The sequence below is a fragment of the Aquarana catesbeiana genome, linkage group LG01, assembly GCF_042186555.1.
Source record: "Aquarana catesbeiana isolate 2022-GZ linkage group LG01, ASM4218655v1, whole genome shotgun sequence".
In the NCBI taxonomy this organism is placed as follows: domain Eukaryota; kingdom Metazoa; phylum Chordata; class Amphibia; order Anura; family Ranidae; genus Aquarana; species Aquarana catesbeiana.
This window is the reverse complement of record NC_133324.1, coordinates 825,542,908-825,567,420: the sequence shown is the minus strand read 5'-3', so window position 1 is coordinate 825,567,420 and position 24,513 is coordinate 825,542,908. Positions and strand designations below refer to the sequence as shown.

The following is a 24,513-nucleotide window of genomic DNA, read 5'->3' as shown; positions in this document are numbered from 1 at the left end:
TGTAGACTACAAATAGAACTGGCGGTAAGAATCCACAGAAAAAAGGATTCCGATTTACATACATATTAATTTTGTTGGGATAAGGACCTCATTTAATCACTTCTCATCCTATTCTGTATCTGCACTTTTCTGTCATTCTGGTGGGCTTAACAAAGAATGTTCTTCGGCTTCCCCTGTATGCCCTGGAAATTTGGATTGAACTCTGTTGTGTATAAACGACAATTACCGCGTCAGCTTCCGGTGGTCTCCACAGCCATTTTTTCTGCCATTACGTTTTATAAATGTGTCAATATAACGTGTATTAAGTAGTAAAAGGCTGGGTTTAAATATAACTAAAGGCAAACTTTTTTTTTTTTTTTTTAATTAGATTTAGTGGAGAGTATTAGAACTCCTGTCAGGTTTTTATTGCCGTCTGTGCCCCCGTTGGGGAGATTTACCCTCTTTGGTTATCCTGTTTACTGTTCACCAATAGTGAAAGTGAGGCCACATTTTGGGTTGTCACCATAGCAGGAATAGATTGGAAATCTTAGAATAAGGACACTAATTCTGGTGACAACCCCTTACTTTGGACAGAGTTCCTTCTCACTTCCTGTTTTGGCCGTGGGACAGGAAATGCAAAGAAATCTCCCCATGGGAACACAGAGGCTGAAAAGAAATATATTGATGAGTTATACCCTTTCTCACTCTATCCAAAATGACAACAGTTTTGCCTTTTTGTTTGACTTTAGGACAATTAGTTCAGTTTACTTTGTATATTGGGTTTGTGAATGTATTACTAATTTAAAAACACTTTCTTGTGATTTTCAACATGTGAAAAAGCAAAGATGAATTTTATTTTATTTTTATTGTCTGAGCTTGCCTCATTCTGCTGGAACACAAACCTTACTCGCTCCGAGCACTCCCTGGCATGCTAAAACTGGGAAGTGTTTGCTCCCCATATCGTAAAACCACTTCACAGGATATGAACTTCATATGCACTGATCAGCAAAAAATATTATGACCACCCACCATAGCCCCCTCAGTGCCTGGACTCCACTAGATCTCTGAAGGTATGCTGTGGTATCTGGCACCAAGCCATCGGTAGCACATCCTTTAAAGCGGTTGTATACCCACACATCAAAAAAAGTAAGGCTTTGCCTTGCGGGGCTAATGAGTTAGTTTGCGGTACATACTACGGTAGCTCATTATGAAATACTTACCTTAGATCAAAGCCCCTGTATCGCAGCCCAGTCCACGCCGAGGGAGATGAAATCTAGCCCTCGGCGTTTCCCCCTTCGCGGCTCCGGCGCTGTGAGTGGCTGGAGCCGCATTGACGTCGCGTGCGCGCAGGAGTCTTCTTCCCGGCAAGGTTTGGCAGCGTCTGCCGGACCTTCAGCCGAGCATTCAGAGCGCGTGTGCCACGGACGTCAGCGGCTGCATGCAAAGGGAATATCTCCTAAACCAGGAACTGGCGGCCCTCCAGCTGTTGCAAAACTACAAGTCCCATCGTGCCTCTGCCTGTGGGAGTCATGCTTGTAACTGTCAGCCTTGCAATGCCTTATGGGACTTGTAGTTTCGCAACAGCTGGAGGGCCGCCAGTTTGAGACCCCTGTCCTAAACTGTACAGGTTTAGGAGATGGTAATTTTACCTACAGGTAAGCCTTATTATAGGCTTACCTGTAGGTAAAAATGACAAATTGGGGTATACTACCAATTTAAGTCCTGTAAATTGTGAGGTGGGGCCTCCCATGGATTGGACTTGTTTTCCAGCACATCCCACAGATGCTCAATTCAATTGAGATCTGGAGAATTTGGGGGCCAAGTCAACACCTTTTAACTCATTTTTGTGTTTCCAAAACTATTCTTGCTCTGTGGTCCAGTTCTGATGCTCAGGTACTCCATTGAAGGTGCTTTTGGCAGTGGTCACCGGTCAGCATGGGCACCCCCCCACACAGCATTACTCCCTTTCACATATCACCCCACACAGCATTGCCCCCCTTCACATATCACCCCCACACAGCATTGCCCCCCTTCCCCCGCTCCCCATCGTTCACAGTTCCATGTATTTCCCTCCCTTCACTCTCCCACCTTTCACAGAGTGGAGAGCAGGAGGCGGGACAATCCTAAACTGAAGGCACAGCAGCACTGGGCGGGACGCGGGAGCTGCTGGGTTAACTTCATATTAGTGATTGGCTGGTAGGACCGCCTCCTAGCAGCCAGTCACCTCCCGATTAACGTGACAGGCAGCTACCTCTCTCCACGCAGTGCTGATCCCGCCTCTAGTCCAGAATTGAATTGTCCCTCCTCCCACCGTCTGCTCCTCTCTACTCTAATGACAGTGGAGGAGGCTGGGGACAAAAGCGACGACTAAATGGCGCAATCGCGGCGGTCCGGAAAAGGCAGCTTGGGCTGGACGCGGACTAAACCATGTATTCTTTTCAACAGTAAATCCTTAAAGATAACAATGTATATACGTGCTTCATAAAAAAAATGTTTCCAGCTAAGAATTTAAAATAGAAACATGGCAACAAGGCAGTTATACCCCCTTCCTGCCCAGACCAATTTTCAGTGCTCCAGCACTTTGAATGCCAATTACTCAGTCAAGCAACACTGTAGCCAAACAAAGTTTTTATCATTTTTTTTTTTCACACAAATGGAGCTTTCCTTTGTTATTTAATCACCACTGGGTTTTTTATTTTGGAAAGCAAACACCCTAAAGTATATTCTATGAGGCATAATGAGTCTTTTGAACGGTTAATTTTTTCCACAAGTCTTCGGAAAACGTGGAAAGAAAATTTAAAGTATTTTTTTTTTTTTTTTTTACAGAAAGTGGTCAATTTATAAGATAAGATTTATAAGCACCAGGACAATGGAATTGCCCACAAAATGACTCAATTTTGGACAGCAAACACCCTGACATATTCTATGAGGCATGGGCTGCAGATAGGTACTCTGATGGCCTGGTGACAGTGTGTTTGGTGTATACTGTAGGCGGTAATGAGCTGTGTGTGTGAGGAGGAGAGTCTGGTAGCGGCTTGTTACTGCGGTTTGTTGACATTCTGTGATTGGATACAGCCAGTCACGCGGTAAAGAGCCAATTTTATTGGCTCTTTACTGCGATCGAGAATGGGCTGTGTGAGTGTGGCAAGCCTCGTGCCCGAGGACAATGCATGTGACCGGCTGTGACTGGACACAGCCGGTCAAGTGGTAAAAAGCCGATTTTTTTTTTTTTTTTTTTCTGGCTCTTTACACTGATCTGGGATGGGCTGCGTCCCCAAGGGACACGCCTCATCCCCGAACGCCGCTCTGCGGGCCCCCGGGGGCCTGCAGGAGTGGTGAGAAGCCCAGGACGTCATATGACGCCCGCCCAGGGGAAACTGAGTGTTCCTGCGGACATCATATGACAATGGGCCGGTATGGAAGTGGTTAAAATGTTACATTGAATTATCACTGAGATTGTCTGTCTGTCTGTCTGTCAGGCCTTATGCACACTGGACGTTAAAATAACATTATAAAAATGGCAGTAGCCTTGCAGTGAGTTTTTCAAAGTTTTTGTAATGGCGTTTTTAGCATCTATTAGAGTTTTTATGTGTTTTTTTTTTTTTCTTTCCCAAATGGATCAAAAAGTCGAACCTATATCAATCTTCTATAGACCGGGCAGGAAGTGATTAAAGAGCACCTGTTATTTCAGATCCATCATGGCAGTGCCTGTTAGTGGGCATCCACTCATCTGCTGCCGCCACGTCCCTCACCTTGTGTCACTGCAGCATCACCAGCTGTCCCATTAAAGTGAATGGGACTGTAGGTGAGTCACCAGCGGGTCAGAAGAATAGCCGCTGCAGGACAAAGATGAGAGTGGCTCTTTAAAAACTATGATTTAAATCGACTTAATTTAAATCAAATCCACCCTGCACCTATGCAGTTTTTTTTTTTTTTTTTTTATTTGGCCAATTTATTGTTGGTTGGATTAAAAAACGCAAATCACGGCAAGACCGCACTACATGCTTTTCTGCAGCTTCTCCTTTGAAGTCAAAATGCATCCTTTTGCTTTTAAAAAGGTCCCTGACGCTTTGTAAAAATGTAGCGGCTGAAAAAAGCATGGATGTGAACGTGTCCCATGTTGAAAACTTACCCACCGGGCGAATTTCAGCACTCCTCTCCTACATGTAAAAATCATTTTTTTGCTAGAAAATTACTCGGAACCCCCAAACATTATAAATATTTTTTTAGCAGAGACTCTAGAATAAAATGGCAGTCATTGCAACTTTTTTTGTCACGGTATTTGTGCAGGAATTTTTCAAATGTGATTTTTTTTTTTTTTTTTTTTTTTTTTTGGGGAAAAAAAAACACTTTCATGAATAAAAAACAAAAAAAACAAAGTAGTTAGCCCAATTGTTTTGTATAATGTGAAAGATGATGTTATGCCATGTAAATGGATGCCTCACATGTCACGCTTTAAAATTGCGCACACTTGTGGTATGGCGCCAAACTTCAGTACATAAAAAATCTCCGTAGGCGATGTTTTAAAATTTTTTACAGGTTACGTTTTTAGAGTTACAGAGGAGGTCTAGTGCTAGAATTGTTTCTCTCGTTCTAATATTTGCGGTAATACCTCACATACGTGGTTTGAACATTGTTTACATATGTGGGCACAACCTATGTATGCGTTCGCCTCACGTTCGCCTTTCCCTTTTTAAAAAATAAATTTGATCACTTTTTCCTATTACAAGGAATGTAAACATCCCTTGTAATAGGTATAGTGCATGATCGGTCCTTTTTCTGGAGAGATGTGGGGTCTATAAGACGTGATGTCATAACGTCGCGCCCGGGCCTTCGAGAGTCATAGAGATTCCTGGGCACCATCTGTCCCTCGGAAATCTCTATGGCTAACTTCTGCCCGAGGCGGATTCTTTCTCTGGGTCGCCGATCGTACGTGCGATCCGGGAGAAGCGCCAGGGGGTGGCGGGAGGGGGGGACGTCCCCTCCTGCCGCCTGTAAGAACGATCAAGTGTCGACCGCTATGAATGTTCTTGCGGTGAAGGGAATCACTGGCGGAAAAAAACAGCTGAAAGACCAGAACGTCATATGATGGCCATCGGTCAATTGAATGGACTGTAGTAGTTCTTATAGTAATTGGCCTAGTGATGGAAACAATTTTTGTCTGGGATGACCTCCTCTTCCTGTATGTGACCAGCTTAGGGATAATGGGCATTGTGGCAGCCATAGTCTGTGTTCTGTCCAGACAATACTTTTTATAGGCTTGTTTGTAATCTGTCAGAATTAGCAGCTGTTGTCAGTTTGCCTTTAAGTTATCCTGCCTCCACCTCATTATAGACAGAAGCAATGATCTGCTCAGCCCTGCATACCTTACACACATAGTAACAGATTTATAGAGTAGTAGAGCTTGGTGTGACAGATGTGTGCTTTTCATGTGACAGGGCCGAGATTTACTTATAATTTCAGGGTGTGTTGAATCCAGACAACGCAGGCAGATTTTGGTCTTATTTTAGATCTGGTTATCACTGTTTTGCAATCCAGTTTTTTAGAAATGTTTAAATCAAAATTAAACTAATTTTTCGGTTTTATTTTTTGCCAATCGGATACAGTTCGCACTTTCTTAAACTATTACATTTTAGTACAGGGATTGTAATGAGCAAAAGAGAATTCTGGTTGGCCGCACGTCCAATAAAATTACCTTTTATTTCAGCAAGTCCATAAAAACATATCTAAAACCACAAATAGAGGGGAACAGCATCACCAGCTAATGCGTTTCATGCTTTCTTAGCTCTTAGTCGTAGCTCACTCCGTACTGGGATTGTACTTTGAGTTTATTTTATAGTCTAGTCCAGCTAAGGTTCCTCCAGAGGTTGTTCGAGATTCCTTAACACTTGTCGCCCGCCATATAGCAGAATGACGGCAGCATAGTGGTTGTGATGTCCTGACCGGACATCATATGACATAATTAGGATAACACAGCCGCCGCACGCCCGCGGCGATCGGAGGTGCTGTGTCGGTCTGACACACCGCAACTCTGATCATGGTATGGTGCCTCTGACAGAGGCTTCTTACCACGTGATCAGCTGTGCCCAATTACAGCTGATCATGGCGTGAACCAGGAACCTCTTTCCTTGGTTCACGCTGACAGGGAGAGCCAATCGGCGGCTCTCCCTGTCAGAGGGGGGGTCTGTGCTGATAATCAGCACATTGATTATCAGCACAGCCCCCATCATAAGGTGCCAATCAGTGCCCGACTCCTGCCAGCCTGTCCCCATAATAAACACTGGTCAGTGCCCAAAAAAGCGCCAATCAGTGCCACTCAGTAATGCCTGTCAGTAGCTCCTCGTCAGTGCTGCCTATTTTGTTTTTTATTTTAATTGTCGGTCTTTTTTCGTTTATAGCGCAAACATTTTTAACCACAGAAGTGATCAAATACCACCAAAAGAAAGCTCTATTTGTGGGAAGAAAATTATAAAAATGTAGTTTGGGTACAGTGTTGCATGACCACGCAATTGTCATTCAAATTGCCTTAGGCTTGGTTCACATTGGTGCGCTCTCCAGCATTGCATGTGTTTCGCACTGCTGTACAAATCGCATGCGATGTCTGTGTGTGATGCAAATTCAGCCATACAGATTGTATGGCTGAATTTGTATTGCATTTGGACCAAAGTCTTGCAGGACGCCCTTTTTTTTTTTTTGGCAGCCGATTAGCTGCCGATTTGACATGTCAGATTGCATGCCAAATCTCTTCAATCTGAACCTAGGCTAAAGCTTGGTTCACATTGGATGCGGGAACCCTGCGAATCCACTGTGCGTTCTCGCATTGCACCCAAATCGCAGGCAGTTCACACTACCATATGCGAACCAGTGCGGGTGTCCATACAAAGTTAATTCCCAAAAGTAGTTCCTGTACTACCTTTGGCGACCTCGGGGGTGATTTGTCTATACAAGACATCTGTGCAGGAACCCGCACAGATGTCTGTAAAAACGAATTTGGAACAAAATGAATTGCACAGGTCTAGTAACATCTTGTTCTTTTAGAATCCAGATCAAAGGAATGAACTTCTATCTGTAGATGGGGGCAGTTTATCCACTTAAAGGGTTTGTTAACCCTCGAGGTTTTTTACCTCAATGCATTCTATGCTTTGAGGTGAAAAGCCTCCTGTAATGCTGCAGCCTCCCTGAGCCCGTTTTACTTACCTGCACCCCCTTTATCTTGTCCCGGGGATGAGCACACCAGCAAAAGCCGGTGTCTCCGGTCCTGATTGGATGGATTGATAGCAGCGCAGCCATTGGCTCCCGATGCTGTCAAATCCAATGACTAGGGGGGCGGGGCCGAGTCGGCATTCGTGTCTATGGACGCCGAATGCTGGACTCATTCTTTATGGGGCCAATATGGTCTGTCCTCCCTTTTTTACTCTTTAAGTATGTAAACAGTAAAAAAAGGGAGGGCAGACCATATTGGCCCCATAAAGAATGAGGAAGGACATTTGGTTACAAAGGATGGGGAGATGGCGAAGGTATTGAATTTATTCTTCTCCTCAGTCTTCATGAGTGAATCGGGGGGCTTCAGTAACTAAAACTGCAGTGTTTATCCTCATGACACAACACAGGAAGCACCTCCATGGTTAAGAGAAGACAGAATTAAAATTAGACTTGAGAAACTTAACATTAATAAATCACTGGGACCAGATGGCTTGCATCCGAGGGTACTTAGGGAACTCAGTCAAGTGATTGCCAGACCGTTGTTCCTAATTTTTATAGATAGTCTACTGACTGAAATGGTACCAGCTGATTGGAGAAAAGCCAATGTAGCACCAATATTTAAAAAGGGCCCAAAATACATCCCTGGGAATTGCAGACCAGTTAGCCTAACATCAATAGTATGTAAACTCTTGGAGGGGATGATAAGGGACTATATACAAGATTTTAGTAATAAGAACGGTATCATTAGCAGTAATCCGCATGGATTCATGAAGAACCATTCTTGCCAAACCAATCTATTAACCTTCTATGAGGAGGTGAGTTGCCATCTAGATAAAGGAAGGTCCGTAGACGTGGTGTATCTGGATTTTGAAAAAGCATTTGACACAGTTCCCCATAAACGTTTACTGTACAAAATAAGGTCCGTTGGCATGGACCATAGGGTGAGTACATGGATTGAAAACTGGCTACAAGGGTGAGTTCAGAGGGTGGTGATAAATGGGGAGTACTCAAAATGGTCAGGGGTGGGTAGTGGGGTTCCCCAGGGTTCTGTGCTAGGACCAATCCTATTTAATTTGTTCATAAACTATCTGGAGGATGGGATAAACAGTTCAATCTCTGTATTTGCAGACGATACTAAGCTAAGCAGGGCAATAACTTCTCCGCAGGATGTGGAAACCTTGAAAAAAGATCTGAACAAATTAATGGGGTGGGCAACTACATGGCAAATGAGGTTCAATGTAGAAAAATGTAAAATAATGCATTTGGGTGGCAAACCTATGAATGAAATCTATACACTGGGGGGAGAACCTCTGGGGGTCCTAGTAGATGATAGGCTCAGCAATTGCATGCAACGCCAAGCTGCTGCTAACAAAGCAAACCGAATATTGGCATGCATTAAAAAGGGGATCAACTCCAGAGATAAAACGATAATTCTCCCGCTCTACAAAACTCTGGTCCTGCCTCACCTGGAGTATGCTGTTCTGGGCACCAGTCCTTAGGAAGGATGTACTGGAAATGGAGCGAGTACGAAGAAGGGCAACAAAGCTAATAAAGGGTCTGGAGGATCTTAGTTATGAGGAAAGGTTGCGAGCACTGAACTTATTCTCTCTGGAGAAGAGACGCTTGAGAGGGGATATGATTTCAATATACAAATACCGTACTGGTGACCCCACAATAGGGTTAAAACTTTTTCGCAGAAGAGAGTTTAACAAGACTTGTGGCCACTTATTAAAATTAGAAGAACAGAGGTTTAACCTTAAACTACGTAGAGGGTTCTTTACTGTAAGAGCGGCAAGGATGTGGAATTCCCTTCCACAGGCGGTGTTCTCAGCGGGGAGCATTGATGGCTTCAAGAAACTATTAGATAAGCACCTGAATGACCGCAACATACAGGGATACATAATGTAATACTGACACATAATCACACACATAGGTTGGACTTGATGGACTTGTGTCTTTTTTCAACCTCGCCTACTATGTAACTATGGGAGCGCGCCCTAGGAGCTTCTCCTAGGGGGTTATCTGATGTGGGGAGGAGCCGCGAAAGCCGCCGAGGGACCCCAGAAGAGGATGTTTGGTGCCACTCTGTGCAAAACGAGCTGCACAGTGGAGGTAAGTATATGTTTGTTATTTTAAACAAATAAAAAAACAAACCTTAACAATCACTTTAAAGACTTAAAGTGGTTGCATAGTCAAATTTTTAACTTTTACCTACAGGTAAGCCTATAATAAGGCTTACCTGTAGGTAAAAAAAAAATCTCCTAAACCTGTACGGTTTAGGAGATATTCCCCTTGCAATGAGCCGCTGACTGACAGCGGCACATGCGCACAGGGGATTCTTGTCTGAAAGCCCGGCAGACACCGGACCTTGCCGGAAAGAAGTCACTCCCGCGCATGCACGCGGGAGACGACATCGTGGCTCCAGCCACTCACAGCGCTGGAGCCGCGATACCCGGAAGACATGCCGAGGCAACATGTCAGCTACCTTGGCGTGTGGACCAGGTGAGTTACCGATGCCTCATTCTAAGGTAAGTATTTCATAATGAGCTAGTATGCAGTGCATACTAGCTCATTATGCCTTTTGCCTTACAGGGGTATAAAAAACAATAAAAGTGTCAGCAGGGTCTACTACCGTTTTTAAAGCACTTTCACACTGAAGCGCTGGCCTCATTAGTGGTAAAGTGCTGCTAATTTTAGCGGCGCTTTACAGTCATTTTAGTATATGTATATTTTTTAGCAAAGACCCTAGAGAATAATGTGCCGGTATTTGCGCAGCGGTCTTTCAAATGCAATTTTTTGGGAAAAATACACTAATGAATTTAAAAAAAAAAAAAAACTAAAGTTAGCCCAATTTTTTTTTTAATGTGAAAGATGTTAAAGTGATACTAAAGCTTCACATTTTTTTTTTTTTTTTTTTTTTTTTTTTTTAAATAACAAACGTGTCATACTTACCTTTACTGTGCAGCTCGTTTTTCACAGGGTGGCCCCAATCCTCGTCTTCTGGGGTCCCTCGGCGGCTGTCTCGGCTCCTCCCCGCTTCTGATAACCCCCTCTGGGAAGCGCTCTCCCAGGGGGGTTACCTTGCGGGCGCACTCCCTACTCCTGTATTCGTCGTCCATAGCCGCCAACTAGAGGACTCGGCCCCACCCCCCTGGTGCGCCGCGTCATTTCAGTTGATTGACAGCAGTGCGAGCCAATGGCTGTGTTGCTATCAATCTATCCAATGAAGATCCAAGAAGCCCGGGCTGAGAAGCCAGCGCGTTCATGATGCGGGACTTTCAAGGGCTCAGGTAAGTAAACGGGTGGGCTGGGAGCGGGCCTGTAAGCATCGGATGTTTTTTCACCTTAATGCACAGGATGCATTAAGGTGAAAAAAACGGGAAGCTTTACAACCCCTTTAAGCCGCGAGAATCGTGAGGGAGTCGTGATCTTTATTCTAAGCAAAAAAAACTGTGTTTCTCATTTTAGCCAGAATCGTGCTGACCTTTTCTAAGCCCACGTTCACATCGGGCCACTTTGGCATGCGATTTGACATGTCAAATCACATGCCAAATCGGCGGCTATTGCCAGCAACAGCACTGTCCGAATCAATTCAACGTCAACTTGCCGCACCGATTCCAAAAGTAGTTCCTGCACAACTTTTGGTGACTTCGTGGGCGATTTGAATAGACATCTGTACATGAACCCGCACAGATGTCTGTCAAACTGCATTGCCGGTTTGAAATCATGCGAGTTCAGCTGAACTCGCACGATTTCTAACCCCCAGTCAGCATGAACCTGGGCTATAACTTTCACACAGACCAAATAATATACATTGATTTGGGTTATTTTTTTTACCAAACCAATGTAACCGTATAATTTTTGGCCACAATTTATGAAGAAAAACTACTCATTTGCAAAATTTTATAACTGTAACAAAGAATTTTTGTTTTTTTATAATTATTTCCAAAATTTTCGGTCTTTCATTTATAGCGCAAAAAATAGAGTAGTGATTATATTACCACCAAAAAAAAACCAAAAACTCTATTTTGTGTGGAAAAAAAGCCGAAAAACAAAATCATATGAGTACAGTGTTGTATGACTGAGTAATTCAATTGTCATTCAAAGTATGACAGCGCTGAAAGCTGAAAATTGGTTGGGGCAGGAAGGCCGTTTCAGTGCCCAGTAGACAAGTGGTTAAGGCTGTCGGCAGATCGGCCTCTATAAATTTGGCAGTGCCTAAAAAATGGTGAGCAACTGAGCATGTGCAGAATGAGACTGGATTTTAAACCATATAGGCACTTATTTTTAATGTTTAACATAGCTATACCTGCAAAAGGGGCAAGCCTGAACTGATCTATCAGGACTTAGTTTTCGATCTAAAGTTCCACTGTAAAGTGATAGTCTTTAAAGAAAAAAAAATGTTATACTTGCCTCTTCTGCGCAGGTGGTTTTGCAGCCTGGATCCTCCTCCTCTCGGCTCTCCCGCCGACTCTCCTGGCCCCTCCCACCTGTTGAGTGCCCACACAGCAAGCAGCTTGCTATGGGGGGCACCAGAGCTGAGCAGCGGCTCCCTGTGTCCATTCAGACACGGAGCTGCGGCTCGGCCCCGCCCCCTCTCTCCCCATTTGCTCACTGACTTTGACAGCAGCGGGAGCCAATGGGGCTTGCTGCTGTCTCAGCCAATGAGGAGAGGAGGCCCAGACAGCCAAGACTCTTGTGCAGTATCGCTGGATTGAGATGGGGCTCAAGTAAATATTAGGGGGGATGCTGCACACAGAAGGATTTTTATATTATTGCATAGAATGCATTAAAGCGGAGTTCCACTCAAATTTTTAACTTAATCTTACCCCCTTCAGTTAATTGCATAGATGTTCAAATGCCGCACGAAAATTTTTTTTTATCGCTGTAATTACCTTTATATTGTACTTTATTGTGGCACTTCCTGTCTCTCCTCCCATGGGAGTAGGCGTGTTTATTGCCTTTCCCCGGCGCCGCACTGTCTCCTGGGAGCTTAGTGTCAGATTTCCCAAGATTCAGTGCGGGAACAATGATCATGCGTGTGAACAAGCTGTGAATGAACAGCATTCACCGCATCCAGGAAATCAATGCTTGTGGGCTTCACATGCCCACAAGCAAGATGGAAACAGCCAGCATCACATTTTTAAAGTTATTCTTCAGTACGAAAACAGACAGAGGTGGAAATATTACACCCAAACTGTGAGTATTATTTTGGGATTAGCAAAGTGTCTCAATGACCTAAAAAAAAAAAAAAAAGATTGGTCGCCGGACTCCCACTTTAAGATAAAGAAAACCTGCCTTTACAACCACTTTCATACCTTCAGAAGGAGTATGTTCTACACTGTTGAAGTCTTTTGTTCCTGCAGTGAACCTAAATGAACAGAAATGCACAAATTTCCTCTTGCTCAAAGTTTTCAGTAAGGGGTCTTTGTGCTGCTTCTGGCTGCTGCCCACATTTACACACGGTTTTCTCTACCCTCTTAGAGTCATGGCAGCCTATATTAAGTGTGTGTGTTCCCATGAGACACTTGTTTACATTCCTGGCTGATGACATCCTATATATCTTCTCTGAGATTTCCACTCTTCAAGAATGATTGATATCCAAGGTTCTCCTACAGCAGGATGTGCAGTGCTCAATATGGAGTATATCAAAGGGGCAGATTGGTGACACTTGTAATGGAGGGGACTTTGTTTATCTGTGTGTTGGCGAGCTTGGATAGTAACTATATTTCAGTTCTGTAAATGTATTTTTTTGTGGGGGGTGTAAAGGACAGCTTTAAAGTGGTTGTAAACCCATTTTAAAAAAAAAAAAAAAGACCCTGCAAGACAAAGGCATAATGAGCTAGAATACTAGCTCATTATGAATTGATTACCTGAGATTGAAGCCCCCACAGCAGTCCTTGTTCATTGATCCGGCGGCCAACATCCCCCTGGGAGGGTGTTACTTCCGGGTATCGCGGCTCCGGCGCTGTGATTGGCTGGAGCCGCGATTACGTCACTCCCAGTAACGGCACAGTACAACTGAAGCAACAACATGTACGTGCCATTGCTTCAGTTTGCTTAAGTGTGCATGCGTCAATGACGTCGGCACATGCAAATACAGGGATATCTCCTAGATATCCAGTGTAGCTACAGGTAAGCCCTTATTATAGGCTTACCTGTAGTATAAAGTGGTTGTAAAGTGTTTACAATCACTTTAAAAATGATAAATGATTAAAAATAATATTATCCCGTCCTCTTCACAAATACAGGCGTACCCTTAGCTGATGATCATGCCTGTATAGAAATAAGGCATTGGGCAATGATTCAATAAAGCATTTGCAACACTTTTCTGGTGCCATGGGCCGTTCTTGGAAATTCTGCACCAATTTTATCTAAGCCGTGCACAGTTTTCTTGCATAAAAAAACAGGTAGTTCTTCAATCCACGCTTTTATTTGCTGGCGCTATGGCCCTCATTAATTCATTAAGAAATACCACTATGTTGGTAATTTGACAATTGGAGATAAATAGAACCTTTTTTCCATGGTAAAATAGCAAGCACACACCTAAATGTATCTGCCATTCACAGTAAGCAAGAATTTATTTTTTTTTTTCCTTGAATGCTTTCTCTGTGCTATTTTCTAAACTAGGGCTGCAACTAATGACTATTTTCATAATCAATTAGTTGGCCGATTATAGTTTTGATAAATCGGATAATGACCTTTAAAAAAAGGCAATTTATTCTTAAATATCTATATGCAGTGGTAAAAATAACCAACTATATGGTTAGGGAGCAAAATTTCGAATCCACACTGAGAATAACAGACAGAAGAGCTAAACTGTATATACTATTAGAAGTCTAATCTGGTAAATATCAGACTAAAATTTATTTAAAGAAGAAAAAAAAAAATTAAAGACTGTTTTGCCGATTTTCAGACAGAACTGTATATTATATGCTGGCAATATGCTGTCTTCCTTCAAAAAAAAAATGTCGTTTTAAGAACATTCGTTTGATTTTCTAATCGTTAGTGGGGTCAGAAAGACGTTCGTTTTCGACCACAGTGATGTGAAAATTTGAAGGAGCAGTATGAAAAATTTCTTGGTCAAAGGAATTTTCAGACAGTGTATGTGGTTTTTGTTCAGAAATTAGATTCATTTTAAAATTGAATGTTAAAAGCAAGGGAAATTTTCAAATAACAGTCTTTTTTGTTCAGCGAATGTACAAAGATTTTTCATATGAATATTCTTGTCTGAAAATCGATACGTGTATGGCCAGCATAAGGCTCAGTACACACCTATGCAGTTTGCTTTTGATCCGTTTCTACACTGCTTTTTGCTGTGCATTTGCATTTTATCACATGCGATTTTGCTGCGATTTGCATCTCCTATGCTTTTTTTTTTTTGGCCAATTTGTTGTGGGGCAGATTAAAAAATGCAAGTTGCTGCAAAAACTTATTACATGCTTTTCTGCAGCTTCTCCATTGAAGTCTATTGAACCAAAAAGAGCACTATTTTGCGTTGAAAAAAGTCCTTGACCATTTCCGAATATGCAGCGGCTGAAAAGCTTAGATATGAACGTGTCCCATAGGAAACCATGTTAAATGAACTGTAGTGCGTTTGCAAAAAGCACAAAAAAAAAAACGCATAGGTGTGAACCAGTCCTAAGACGTTTAGTAGCAGCAGCATGATTTTTTTTTTGTATCACCTGTCATCATGTAGTTAAAAAAAAAAAAAAAATGAAACTTAACCCTTTATAGTACAAAAAGAGTAGATAATCGCTACTATAAGAGTTTAATTTATACTGTGAAACAGTGAAAGTAATATATTGTGTGTATATATAATATATACTTTTTTTTTTTTTTAATACACCCAGATGTAGGATCTATGGGCATTATAACTAGGAGTCAGACATAAAGCTATATGAAAGGGGGAGGGAGATATACCGTATTTTTTGCTCCATAAGACGCACATGACCATGAGTGTCTTATGGCCATCAGCTTCCATCTTCTCTGGTTTCAGATGCTGATCTTCCCTGCACAGAGTTTTTAAAGTAATTTTTTTTTAAACAGCAAACATTTTATACTTACCTGCTCTGTGTAATGGTTTTGCACAGAGCAGCCCTGAATCTCTTCTGGGGTCCCCCACCAAGGCTTTTTGCTCCTCCTGCCTTCAGAGTGCCCCAATAGCAAGCTGCAAAGTGTAATATAACGTGCCCCTATAGCAAGGTAAAAAATAACTACTGCCTTTAGACCCACTCACTTCCTGCCCAGGACTACATGTCCCATGAGGCATTGCTCCTCACACATTCACAAGTTCCAAGGCAGTTACTGACATGTATGGACGGTGTACTGAGCTGTGTGTATGTTGCACTTTGTCTTCTGACATGTATGGACGGTGTACTGAGCAGCATGTGTGCTGCACTGTATTTCATGATATGTAAACAAATAATGCATTCTGTATGCAGGCCAACTAATCGGCTGGCCGATTTAATTGATTATGAAAATAGTTGGTGACTAATTTCATAATCGATTAGTTGTCGATTAATCGATTATTTGTTTTCGGCCCTATTCTAAACAGTGTTTTTATTTTTAGGTTGTATACTTCACCAAAGAAAAAATTACCCTCATCACAGGAAACAGTCAGTCCCCTGGTTTGGTGTCGGCAGGTTTTTGACAGTCCTACACCTGATGTGGAGTGTGCAAAAAAAAACCTAATCCACAGACTTGAGCAAACAATGTCAGGTGAGTAGTACATCATGCACTGTACACGTGACCCAGAAATATATAGCTCAGGCTTTGCTCTCCCTATTAGTGATTCTAAAGCCAAGCTTTTTTGTTTAAGTGACAAACATGTTATACTTGCTCCTCCTCCTCGAGTCCCTCACTGGCACTCCTGGTTTCCACCCCTTGCGCTGGTGCTCCTGGTCTCCCACCCCGCTGAGTGCCCCCATGGCAGGGCACTCATGCATTCTCTCATCCTGAGCCAGTGTTCTGCCAAGAAAGTTCCCCCCGGCGGATAAGGGCCCTCCTGTACTGTGCAGGCGCAGCGCTTGCGCAGTACGAGCCACCGAAAATAGCCGAAGCTGAACAGCTGACAGTCAGCTGTACACGGCGCCTGTAACAGGGCCCCTCGCGGGCTTCGCTCACCACGCTTTGGGCATGGCCTTGCTTCACTCAGCATAGTTTTATTCAAACTCTATGCCCACTTGGATGGTGGGGCTTGAACCTGGACTCAGTGCGCAGGCGCTGTGTAGAGCTGACGATCAGCTGTTCAACTTCGGAGACTTTCGGCGGATCTGTAGTCGTTCTTACTGTGCAAGCGCAGGGCATGCGCAGTACCGGGGGGTCCTTATTCACTGGGGGAACTTTCTCGGCCAGACACCGGCTCTGAGCGTGGGTCTTCTGGCCGTGATTGACGGCCACTGGCATCTGCTGCTGTGTCTGAGCCATTGAGGAGGGAGAGAGCCACTGCTCTCCTGCACATTGATGGATCGAGATGGGCTCAGGTAAGTATACGGCGGGGCAGCTGCTTGCAGGTTTTTTAACTTAATGCAGCAAATGTATTAGGGTAAAAAACCTTTCGCCTATAGAACCACCTTAAGGTCAATGGTTTCGCACAGGGCAGCCCTGATCCTCCTCTTCTCCTTGAGTGCCTCACCCGCGACCCTGGTTATACCTCCCCCTGGCTCTCCTGGTCCCCCACCCCGCTGAATGCCCCCATAGCAAGGCACTCATGCATGCTCGCTCCTGATCTGTGACTGATGGCCACTGGATTATTCTGCTGTGTCTGAGCCATTGAGAAGGGAGAGAGCCCAGGGCCTCTCTAGCGTGCACATCGCTGGATCGAGATGGGGCTCAGGTAAGTTTTTTTTTTTTGGGGGGGGGGGGGATGTACAGCTGGTTGCAGAAGGTTTTTTACCTTAATGCAGCAGAACCACCTTAAGGTCGAACTCCAACCAAAACCATTATGGAGGGTGAGGGGGGAAAGATTAGAAACACTTCCTATGTTCTCACTGGTACTGGAAGTAAGGGGGACTCTTTTCAATGGAAACATTCTTTATCAGGCTTTAAGACCTGCTTGCATTCCTGTTTTTATATTTCCCCTTAGTTTTATGCTGGTTGTTAGGAGAGGGGAAAATCTCCTCACACTCAGAAATAAAAGCCTGACAGAGGCTGCAACCCTTCAAAATCACCCCCAAAAATGTAATCACCACTGGAGTTGAATAGCAAGCTTTTTTATTTATTTTTTTATTTTTTTAAACAACCTGTGTTATGTGATCTGTTTACCACAGATCTGGTTACAGTGAGGTTGATTTACTAAATGGATAGAAATATTAGCCTGTGAACTTTGCAAATGCAGTTGGTCATTGTCCAGTGAGCTTAGTGGTGCGAAGCTCTACTGATTTTCCATCATTCAATCATGTGCACGCAAAAGCAAAAATGCTTCTTTTTTTAATTTATTTTTTCTTGCACTTGATTGGGTATTCTTTTACAAAGTGAAGCTTCCCCACATGCTCTAAGCTCTGCAGAAAATGAGTTCAACTGCATTTGTAAAGTGCAGTCTATTTGCCTTTATTAAACAACCCCAATGTGTGAACACATTTTGATGGGTCAGGATATTTGTTTTAGTTGCCTTGGTGACTTTTTTTTTTTCCTTAAATGCCCAGTCTATTGAGTAAATCATGTTTACAAGTAGCAAATGCTTTGGGAGGAATTACAATGAAATCATTGTCCTTCTTTGTATGTTTTGTAGGGAGTGTTACTTTTCTCGACATGATGTCCTAGCTGACTAAACATATAACCACTGAAGTTTTGTTTAGATGTCTTTTAGTATCGATGCCGGACACTATATGATCTATAAGAGACAGGTTTACCCCAAGAAACATTTTCTGTCAGCAGGGGCAGTCCGTCCTTTAAGGGCGCCGGGGAGGGGAGAGACCCCCCCCAATAAAAATAAAAAACCACCAGCCGGCACTGTCTGTCAGTATGTTCGTGTGCACGGAATGCAGTATTCAATTTGTCATGTCAAATTTTCTAACATAAAGGCTTTATTTTTAATTACATACTGTTTAATGTGTCTACCATAAGTAGATAATTAAACTGAGAATAATGTCGTTCTTTCACATAAGACTAGTACAGTAGACCTTTATGCTAACTGACTCTAGCTAACAACATGTAGTGCAGCTATCCTGGGTGGTGATTAATATTGGATTGTGTTTTTTTTCTTAATGCAATTTTTTTTTTAATGTGTAATATGAGTCCTCACTGTCTATAAGGAAACCAGTGAAATTAGGAACATGGAAGCTGCCATGAATTTAAAGCAGTTGTGAGCGCTCTTGGCTCCTCCTCCTTCTCAGTGTGCCATGTAGGAAGCTGCTTCCTATTGTGGCAGGCTCAATTCCAAGCCGCACTGCTTGTGTCCATAGACACAAACACCATGGCTTGGCTCCACCCCTCCCTCGGCACATGATTTGATTGACAGCAGGAAGAGCCGATGACTCCCTTTGCTATCAATCTGCCCTGTGAGGAGGGAGAGAGCGTCGAGAGTCGCTGCTCTCAAGCACAGCGGTGGATAGAGATCGGGCTCAGGTAAGACCGGCCATACACTGTTCCAATCTCGGCCAGTTCAGTAGGAGATTTGAATTGTTAATGGACAGGCTGAATGCACCAAGTTGATCGATCAATTTGGGTATAACCAGCATGCCGGATTCTCTTAACACTAGCAGCTGCTAACGATAATCACTGTCTTTGCTGGCTTCCCCTGCCGGGAGCAGACAATTGCTCAGCAGAATCGATTCCCCTGTCGGCATTGCCTGTGTTGATGGGGGGTGGGGGGGATCACGCAAACTTCTTTCCTGCAACCTGTGATTGCAGGAAAGAATTTGCACCGTGTATGGCATGCCTAAGTATAAAGAGGGGCTTGGTGGGAGCTGAACACGGGTTTTTTACCTTTTTATGCAGAGAATGCATTTAGAACCACTTTAAATGTTGCAGACTGCAATGCTCTGTTATCCTGATCATGGGATTACTAACTGAGAATTCACTGACCTAGTTCAAGTATAGAAGGCAGTAGTTTTATATTTTTCAGATTCATTAAATGCTTGCTTGTTCTGGATCCCTGGCTCACTATTTGGTGAAACCAGAAACCGATTGATAACAATGGAGCCTACAGCTTTTAAAATGAAGTTTGAAGTAAGGCACTCTCCATTGCTATCCTGACATGTTCCCTTTAGGATCATTGAGGATTAGGGATAGCCATGCTAAATCTGTGCCAACATTGACCTGTTTGGTTTTCTGAGAAAAGGAAAGCGCCAAACCTCATAAACAGCGCTTATGGTATTCCCATGTCTGTTAAAGCAGTATTAAAACCAAAAGCAAACCTCTATTATATTGCAGCTTACCAATTCTTAGATGTGATGGCTGCATTTGTTTTTCTTTTTTAAAGTGTTACTAAACCCAGGACCCTGCATTCACTATATCTGGTCTCCCACAGTACACAGAACATGGAAATTCAATTATTTTAGTAAATGTAAACTGCCAAATACCTTTTCTCATCAGCAGTATATAGCCATCTTGTAACTTCTATCATTGTCTGGTTAAAGCTTGTAGGAGGAGTTTTCATTCTACTCTGACTGTTCTATGAGGCTGCATGACCCCTGAGCCTCTGTCTGGACAGTGCTGATTGGCCCCGTGCGGTTTACATACGCCCTCCCAAGAAAAAAAAGGAAAAGAAAAACGCTCTAGCAATACACATCAAACTGGGCATGTGCAGCCTGACGCCAAAGGCTCTGTCTTATCAGGAGATAGATGGGGACAGTGGAAGAAGGGGAGGATCAGAGAAGACCAGATCAAACAGCCTTTTTACACAATGCAGAGGGTTAACCCCTTAGGTTTCACAGTGAGTGTAATAAGCACGCCTTACTGCATATACAGACTGATTTTATTGAGGGTTTAGTAACACTTTAAGCTTGCTTTCTTCTATTTTCATCTGGTAATCCAGTCAGCAAGTCTGTTTTTCATGAGCTAAAGCTAAACATTTATCCCAAAAGGAGAAAAAATGTTTGCTGTAACTGATTATAAAGTGTGAGCTGGAGATTGGCTTCAGTTATTGCTGCCTGCTATGCCTCCTGTTCTCATTCCTCCAGAGTTGTGTCTCGCTAATATAGATGTATTACTGGTCATATCGCCAGGTAAAAACAGAGGGGAGAAAAGCTAGAGAAAAGAAAACGAATGCAGCCACCCTTCTAATAATTGGTAATACATTTTTAAGGTTTAATACCGCTTTAGGGTGATGGGTACCAACCAAGTCATAGCTGTCATTGGTGGGGTTTGGTCCACAAAAAAAAAACTCCCTATACTGGTAAATTTATATTTAGAGATTTAAACCGTTCTACTATAAGGCCAAATCTATTTATGTAGTTATATAGTTTTTGTATAACATTGAAAATAAAACCTACATACCTTAATGCCTGAACACATTTGACATGGTAATGTAACTATTTCTCTATTTTACAGCCACCAAGAGGCAGAGTATGTACAGCATTCCTTATAGTTCATCCAGCTATGCCAGCTCCTACAGTCCCAATCCTAGTGGAAGCCCATACAACAGCGGCTATAGCTCCCCATCCTCCACTCCAGTGAGACCCCCAGTAGTGCGGCAGCTGGTTCTGCCTAGCAACACAGGTGAGTAAACATCAGTATTTACTTGAGCGGGGATGGCGGTTTTTTTCTGTGCCATTTTAAAACGTGTCTGCATTATGTATGTGCTTTAAGAGTTTTGTTTATGAATTTGCATGTTTTGTCAGCACAGACATTTTGCTCTGTTTTTGGTCATTGAGGTGATATCCCCAGCAGGCTTTTTTGGTGGCTGTAGCTGACTTGTACAACTGTAGAGGGGCAGGCCAATACAAGTTTAGGATTTTATTTATGAGCAAATGTTTGTGAGCTCTAAGGCAGGCCATAGATTATGCGATTTTGTTTACATTGAAAATGGCTCAATTCCCCCATCAACAGTCAGTGTTGATGGAGAAATCCCTCCTGCAGAGCTATTGTGTTCTCCTGGCAGGGAGGGGGCGAGGGGAGCTGTCCCTGCCGAGCACAATGATTACTGCTGGCGGCTGCAGCCACTGGAAAAAATTGCATGCTAAAAATCTGACATGCTGGTTGTGTACCCAAGTTGATCGATGGATCGACTTTGGTACAAACAGCTTGCCCATAGATGGATCGAAGCTCGGCCTGTCCCTGCTGAACCAGCCAAGTTTCCATCCATGGTTTAACCAGTCAAGGGTATTTGATCTCAGACAGATGCAAAAAGAAAAAAATGACAGTTTTGGGTTATCTGTTCTTAGTAGCAGGATTCTATAAAAACGGCAGCATGGCCTTTTTCAAAAAGTTTTCCAAAATAGTCTTCCAGGAGAGCATATGAGTTATAGGCACCTCCTCCAACAAGAACAGGAAATGGATCACCAAATACACTTTAAAGTGATACTAAATTCTTGTTTATTTTTTTTTTTCTTCTTTAAAAATAACAGACATGTTCTACTTGCCTGCTCTGTGCAGTGATTTTGCGCAGGGCAGCCTGGGTTCTCCTCTTAGGTCCCTTGCCAGCCTTCTTGCCCCCAATTTTTTATTTTTTTTTTCTTAAGGAGAAAGGGGAGAGAATGAATGAGTGAATATATCCAGATTCCAGCAGCACCTTAACTCTTCCGCCACGGCCGTTCTGTTCTGCTGCCCTCAGGCATAATTACAGTGTGACTCTGCAGGTCAGGCACCAGGCTAGTGGGCGGCGCCGGCTGGATGCAATGAGAAATCCAGCCGGCCGTTCTGTTCTCCTGCTGCTGAACTCAGGCATATAACTCCACAGCCTGCAGGTAACAGTTCAGTGGACAGTGCTGGAAAATTTGGCTGCTGACTGCATTTCTTTTAACTCGAAGGCAAGCTCTGAGCCCAAAGCGTCCCCAGAGCACTGAGGGCAGGCGGCCTCCCGGGAAATTTCTCGGTAGGCCAGTCCAGCCCTGATGGCACCGCTGCACCTGGTAAGAGACTTGGGGCTATAGCCCCAGAAGCCACCCCCTAGCGACGCCACTGACTTTCCCAGCTGATTCATGTAGGAAGTCCAGCGAAAGGAAATTTACTCTACTTTAAGTGGAGAGGAGGATGATTCTTTCTGTGATTGTAGTTGCTAATTCCCCAGCAGTGAGGAAAGCACAGAGGAACGTAATCTCCAAGAGCTAAATGTCTTTAGAAAATGTGGATGTCCTTTTAGGGGCTATCTAGTGGGCTTGACAATCAAGTCTGGGAAAGTCTGTTTTTGCAAACTGGCATGTGCAGTATTAGTCCTTAAGGGAGGACAAGGTTTTTCCAATCCCACTGTAAGCTCACAGATCACATTAATTATTATTAATTGTTTCTATTTGCGGTTACCTGGGTTTGGCTGACTCCCAGGCATTAGGTTGTACCTTCCTACACATGGTAGAGTCTGCAGACTGTTAATACAACCCAGAGCTGCCAGAAATGTCACCTCCACCTGTCTCTCACAGAGCCTTCTATTCCCACTGGAGCGGAGCTTGAGAGCCTGAATTAGAAAACTTCCCAGCTCTTGATAAAGGCCTTGTTACTTGTTTTAGCCTTCACTCCTTTGTATACCTTAGTGGTTATGTGGGGATACATTCACTTTTCCTTGCCATACACATTCTCTAAAAATCTGTCTCTAGGGTAAGTTTACAGCCTTAGCACAAGTCTGTCTTTTTTAAGCCAAAGGTTTTATGTTATTCATTGCATCTAGGGCCTGATGTGTAGTAACAATTTTGTGCTCCTGGTTTTGCATGTAGAGTTTGCATAATGTCTGCATGGGACTCTTATACTTAGACTCCTGTTGCGAACTTGGGTTGTTCGGGTCCAAGGTTTTTTTTTTTTTTTTTTTTTTTTTAAATATACATCTCGCTACACCTTTGCTTACTGCCACCTTAGTTGGTCACACAGTGCTAACAATATTCAGAGCATTGGTACAACCTTTGGTTTAACCCAGCCTCTGCCATTTTCACGTTAACACATACATTGAGGAAGTACATCATCCTGTCATGTCACCTTCCTTGCATGTTACACTGTGCTCTGCATTTTGGTGCCTCTCAGACTTGCGTGTTCTACGTCAATTAGCCATATGAATGCTCTCATTATTTCGCTCAGTCTGTTAATAACTTGCATGGGCCGATGCAATATAATTAGTCTCCTTTGAACATCCAGCTCTGCCATGGCACTTCCCAGACCTTGTACTGTGCCTGTATGGGTAGAGCACTGTTTTCAAACTCCATCAGTAGATGTCTGTTATGGTTAACACTTTTTGATGTGACCTTGATTAACTTTTAGTACTGAAATAGTGCACTACTGTCTCCTTTTTCTAGACCTACAACAGTGGCTTTCGAGTGTCACCCTGTCCCTTTGACTCATTTGTGGAGGAATTCTGATTCTGGCATAGCAGGAATTGCCTCACAGCTCTCACACACTAAGGCGAATTTCACATGGATGGCTATTCTGCCGCAGTTAAAAGCATGTTTTTTTTTTTCCTGTGGAGTTCAAGACTCCAGGCACTGCGATCAGCTGTATTTGCACAGTGCGATTAGCTGCGGTCGCGTTTGGCTGCGGTTCGCCATTTCCATGGCAACCCGACAGGGTGCCGACTAGCACTGTTTGGTATGAATCTTGAGGGGGAGCTCCACGCCAAATTTTAAATAAAAAAATGGCGTGGGTTCCCCCCCAGGGGCATACCAGGCCCTTCGGTCTGGTATGGATTTTAAGAGGAACCCCTATGCCAAACGGCGTGGGGTCCCCCTCAAATCCATACCAGACCCTTATCCGAGCACGCAGCCCGGTCGGTCAGGAAAGGGGGTGGGGACGTGTGAGCGCCCCCCTCATCCTGAGCCGTACCAGGCCGCATGCCCTCAACATGGGGGGTGGGTGTTTTGGGGGAGGGGGCGCCCTGCGACCCCCCCCCCCCACCCCAAAGCACCTTATCCCCATGTTGATGAGGACAAGGGCCTCTTCCCGACAACCCTGGCCGTTGGTTGTCGGGGTCTGCGGGCGGAGGGCTTATTGGAATCCGGGAGACCCCAGATCCCGGCCCCCCACCCTATGTGAATGAGTATGGAAAGCATTGTGTGCTTTTAGCTGCGTTAGAAAATTAGAAAATCCGCAGCTAAAAGCACCATTCTATCCGTCCGTGTGAAAGGGGCCTTAGCTTTAGCTAAACCTTCCTGCTTTTTCTCCCCTAAGATGCAATCAGACTGTGAGAAGTCAGTGCTGACCTCACTTGCAGCACAGAGCAATGCATACATGCTACTCTGCCTCTTTTCTGTC

The 24,513-nt window shown here is 43.7% G+C and overlaps 1 protein-coding gene across 2 annotated transcripts in view; it reads left to right on the top strand.

Moving 5' to 3' along the window:
• Window positions 1-24,513, top strand: part of SLAIN2 (SLAIN motif family member 2) — a 95,582-nt gene that overhangs the window by 30,842 nt on the left and 40,227 nt on the right. For both annotated transcript variants that reach the window (XM_073608476.1, XM_073608477.1), the window contains exons 2-3: window positions 15,755-15,903; window positions 20,677-20,844. In XM_073608476.1, coding sequence (XP_073464577.1) covers window positions 15,755-15,903; window positions 20,677-20,844 — 317 coding nt within the window. The remainder of the gene's footprint in view (window positions 1-15,754; window positions 15,904-20,676; window positions 20,845-24,513) is intronic.